This window comes from Montipora foliosa, chromosome 7 (assembly GCF_036669935.1).
Source record: "Montipora foliosa isolate CH-2021 chromosome 7, ASM3666993v2, whole genome shotgun sequence".
In the NCBI taxonomy this organism is placed as follows: Eukaryota; Metazoa; Cnidaria; class Anthozoa; order Scleractinia; family Acroporidae; genus Montipora; species Montipora foliosa.
Window position 1 is genome coordinate 33527393 of NC_090875.1, and position 5000 is coordinate 33532392.

The 5000-nt window shown below is 38.8% G+C and overlaps 1 protein-coding gene across 3 annotated transcripts in view; it reads left to right on the plus strand.

The window, feature by feature from the left end:
• LOC138011861 (uncharacterized) overlaps positions 1–5000 on the plus strand; it is a 48151-nt gene that overhangs the window by 14610 nt on the left and 28541 nt on the right. For all 3 annotated transcript variants that reach the window (XM_068859092.1, XM_068859093.1, XM_068859094.1), the window contains 2 exons: positions 393–558; positions 3266–3603. In XM_068859092.1, the coding sequence (XP_068715193.1) occupies positions 393–558; positions 3266–3603 (504 nt within the window). The remainder of the gene's footprint in view (positions 1–392; positions 559–3265; positions 3604–5000) is intronic.

A 5000-nucleotide genomic window follows, 5' to 3' on the forward strand; every position in this document is an offset into this window, starting at 1 on the left:
GAAAATAATTATAAAAGCTAATTAATTCCAAATTCTAAAATGTACTTTTAGCAATGTTAATGCAATACTTCGACGAGCCGATTTTCCGCAATTTGCCTTTATCCCATTATTTGCCCCCCTGCACAACACATGGCTAATTTGCATGACAATTTGAAAACCAACATGGCGGCTATCGTGAATAAGGGCTATTGGCAAATAACCGGATGAAACATGCTGTTTCCGGCCTGAAACGAAAACCCTGCATATTTGATTCCTTTGGAATTGTGATATAGCTGTACCTGTCAGATACACACACATTTAACAAAAACAATGTAAGGTACATGTATATAATCACATATAATCACGTCACAGGTCACATGTTTTTGCATTGTCTTTTTTTCATTGGATCACAGATGTATTTGACGGGCAATACAGATGCTGAGACAAATAATTTATTTTGGTTTAAATTCACGGTGACGGCACAGTACCTTAGGATCATCCCTTACCCTTATGAGGGAGGAACTCATGGAGGAGGAGGAAAACCTTGTTTCCGATTTGAGTTATTTGGGTGTGATAATGGTAAGAAAGAAGTAGGATATTTTGCCCAAGGTAAAATAAAGATCCTTTTGTGTGGGCTTGGAGTCTAATACACAGGCTTGTGGATGAAATATCAATATCCAGGACGTGACAAAAAGACTGTCCGATATCCCGGGGCTAGTGGAACGTCGTTTCGGGTTAGCACTTTTTTATTGCGGGTTGCCCGACGGGCAACCATCAATTATTGAACACAAGTGTGGCATTATTGGTTGCCTTTTTTCTGATGCAAACCTCAGACATAAGCCAGTTCGAGAGAGGAAACTGATTTGAAAGAATAGAAATATTTTCTTTATAAGGGCTCTGTTACGGTTTTATTTCTTTCTTTTGCCTGTAAATCAACACCTAGTTTCTGCCCTTTGTTCCCGGTCTCTGTTCCATGTGTTAGCCTTGTGTTTAGTGTCATAATTGCTCACTGTAGTTTTGTAAATTCATGTCGGTAACCTCGTATATATATCCAAATCGTTTTCATTGTCTCGCTCTCCATCCTAATCGAGCAATTGGTAAGTGTTTTTAATTCTGTCCTTGTTATAAGTTGTACTCACCAGATTCGTTGTAACAATTCACTCACTCTGTTTTCATTTTCTTTAGGTATTTACCAACCTTTTGCGTTAAATACAATTGCTGGTTTTAAGAAGTTGTTTAGTAATCGTTTATCCCTGGCCCTTGCCATTTCAGGCCCCAAATCATCCTTTTAATTCATATTTTTGGCTATTTGCAGTAGCCAATATGGCGATGACCGGTCTTGTCATTCTCATTTTGACTGAGCAACTTAGTGCCTCAAACCCCTACATGTAGTTTTTATTCGTCCAAATCTTTGAGAATATCAATGTACAAAGCTTTAGTGTTTGTTCAAAAATTATTTAAAAATTTTTTTCGGAACTGACTTTCTGCATAGAACGGAGGCCGTGCGTTTGTGCCACCAAAGGTATGTCTTTTTTCAGTCCTCGGTTGATTGCTTTTGTATGGCATAACGTTGTCTCAGACCTTGGGAAATACATTCCTTTGGCACCAAGGGGATTTCGTCACACCCTGAATATCCCAAGTTTTTGTATCCCTTGAGTATTGTATCAAAGAGCATAGGTAAACTAGATGGAAAATAATTTTATACCTGTCGTGTGCAAGCAATTTCTCCATTTTGTGGATGGGAGATTTTCAGATTTCACATGCAAGTTGGAAGGAGTTACACTTCACATGTAGAATGGGATTTTTTTCATTTGCAGTTCCAAAATAGTTGCAATCCCCGATTTGGGGAGCTTATCTGCAGGCTTTACAGTATATGTTTTCCGGTTGTAGCCAACCCTTTTCTCTAAGCAGTCAGAACAGAAGCCTTATCATAGTTCAGCCTTTTGACTGACAGGAGACTCAATTGTTATTTCTGCTGTACTTGACCTTCATTTGGACCTGATACCTGTAAGCCCGGCATTATTAATTAAAGGCAAGCCTTGCCCTTGGAGTGAAAATCATCATCTAAGCAGAGTCATTAGAGCACTTTTCATCATGTTGAAGGGGTCAGAATACCTCGTTTTTCTTGAAGTTTCAGTCGATCTTAACCTGACTCGAGGGTTTTTCTCCGGGTACTCCGGTTTTCCTCCCTCATCAAAATCGACTCACAGCTAATTAACATCTAGCTGTGGTGCTGTGCTCCGACATCAACATGGACTGTATAGCGGCAGCCAGAGTCGCCCTTGTATGCTTTCAGCCCGATATCGTGAGCTGCGCCCATCGTAATTCAGTCCTCAAGACTGCAAGTAAATTATTATTATTATTAAGTGATTTATTTAGCTCCCAACTCTGTCTGTTGCTTAGGATCTTGTTGACGGTCATCGTCGCTTGTTGAGTCAGATAGGAAATTCGGAAGAGAGTATTAAAATCTTGGTGGACAAAAAGCTAACATTTGTTAGCTCTGCTGTGCGACCATAAACCTACAGCGGACAGGAAACTGCGACTGCAGTTTCTATATGCAATGTCTGATTGCAGTATCCCAGGTCTTGACATGTGCCTTCGTTGGTTTTCTTCTTGCCTTCTGTTCTCTACCCCTTCTATCAATTCCACAACTTTACCTCTTCAAGCTGGGTGATCTTGAGCCAATTCTTCCCAGGTGTGAAGGTCGCAATTCACTCACTTCAAGTATCTTTTTATCTGGTCTTTATACCTTAAAATTGGTGATCCGACATATCTGGTTCCTTCTCTCAATTCTCTGTATAGTAAGTTCTTCATTAGTCTAGATTCGTCCATACAAATGACATGATCAGTCCAATGTAATAGAGCCGATGTTAAAGGAGCTTCGGTGCTAGACATATTACCTCATTAAAGAACTTCAACATTTGAGTCTTTACCTGACCAATGAATGTTCAGAATCTAACGTAGGTACAACTAAAGAAATAAGCAAATTGCACTGCTTTTTTCAGTTTCACTCCAGACTCAAACAGTTTCGTTTTCATCTTGCCATGTTGTTTGTTAATCTGTAGTATGATGTCTTATTATTGTTTTTTTTTTGAAGCACCCTGAAAAATGCACTGCTAGCTCAAGAGAGTCGTGTGCTTTTAATATTTTTTTTGTGTATTGTAGGAAAATTCTCTGCGACAGGACTTGAAACAGTATTTATTTTCTTAACTAGAGACTGATTTTCAGCATTGAGCAAGATGGAAATGTATGGGCTCCATTTTTTTCCCTTTTATTTTACTTTCAGATCTCTGGAATTCAATAGGCTTAACTGAAGGAAAAATTGGTGCAACGTTGCTCATTACCTCAGGTTATGCAAGGCAGAGGTTTAGGTGGAACATAACAAGTATATACAAGGGCACGGACAGTGCCAACGGATGGTGTCCTTTGAAGAATGACCAAACCAATAAGGAACCTCTTATCATTCTTCTTGAAGCAGTTCATTTAATAACAGGGTTTGCAATATTGAAATGTTCATCACTTACGTGTGTGCCGGAGATAGTTACTTTCACCATGCGAACTTGGTCGAAGAGAGATATTGAAGACAGACCCTCTCAGCAGGCTGTTAGCAAAGATGGCGATACAGTAAGTACAAGTGAACCATTCATTTTGCATCAAGCCTGTCAACAAAAGGCGAGGTGAAAAGGGGGGAGTAGTGCCGAAAGATTAACAAGCAGAGTTGATCAATAGTGAGAATGCATTGTAAACTTTGATCAGTAAATTATACCAAAAACGAAAAAAAGAGGGAATGGCCTTCAGCTGTGTAAAAGTTACATGACATTTGTATGTATCCAAATTTGTGTGGAAACTTCACTGTTTTTGTCTTTATTCCATTTTTTTGTGGTAGTACACTGTAGTGCACTACACACTATGTCACTGGGTTGTAAGAGTGTAAGTCTGTGGTGACGATAGGCCTGCAGCGCATGCATAACTCACGAAAATAAAGAGGTTTGTTGGGGAAGCGTGCGTGAGTTTCAATAAATGAGCCTCCAAATCTGCAAGAATTTGTGACGCTGTTGACTAATGAAGCAGCTGCTATTTCCAAAACAGTGAAATTACCTGGTGATAAATAGCCTCGTCTATGAGAGTGAAATTTTGACTTTGCAGAAACAACGGTCAACCTCCAGAGTTGTGATCTTTGTGTTAAATTTGCACATTTCTTGTCGAACTTTATAACACTTGAAATAAAAAAAAAAGACAAACTAACAAAAACAAAAACCCGGTGTCTTGCCATCATTTTGAGACAGATGTATATCCTTTTTTTCACGAGTTGTTTGTAAACACGCACAGTGACTTGATCGTGGCGGCCGCTGGAATCATTGTCACTTTTGATTTTGCGATTTCCTTGTGGAGCCAAAAGTACAATAGAAAAATTTAAAGTAGGAAAAATCTCCCACAATGTTTCTCGCTGATGGTAACTTTTTATATTCATAGTTCAAAATTTAATTAAGTAATTTAACTTTGTTGCTGATGGCAAAGTATTTTATTGTCGTTCGACTCTTGCTGAAAACTGTATATCAATATTTATTTGCTTTTTCATCAATATTTGTTTTGCATAAAACAGGCTAACAAAATCTGCACCTTGCTTAGTTCGCATTTTTGAGCGTTAAAATCACATTTTCGGCCCTTTGTTTCTGACAACAAGTCGTATATTTTGAGGTCCCCCATCCAAATATTAACCCCTCCGGACAGGGGTTAAGTTCAGTGAAACTTTGTCTTGGAAAGCTATCAGAGGCTTGTGGTGATAACGAACTTGCAAGGGAACTTGAAAATGATCAATGTGGGAGCTTCAAAGCCAATGTTCTCCATTCCCTTATATTTTCCTCAATCTTTGTGGGTTTGGTATTTTACTAATAGCCACATGTCTTCTCAGGGGGCTATTTACCAAAGACATCCACCGTGGCACTACAATGATATACGGTACCAAAACAGTATAATGTACTATTAGAGCTACATATTACGCAAAGAGAACTTTGAATCTC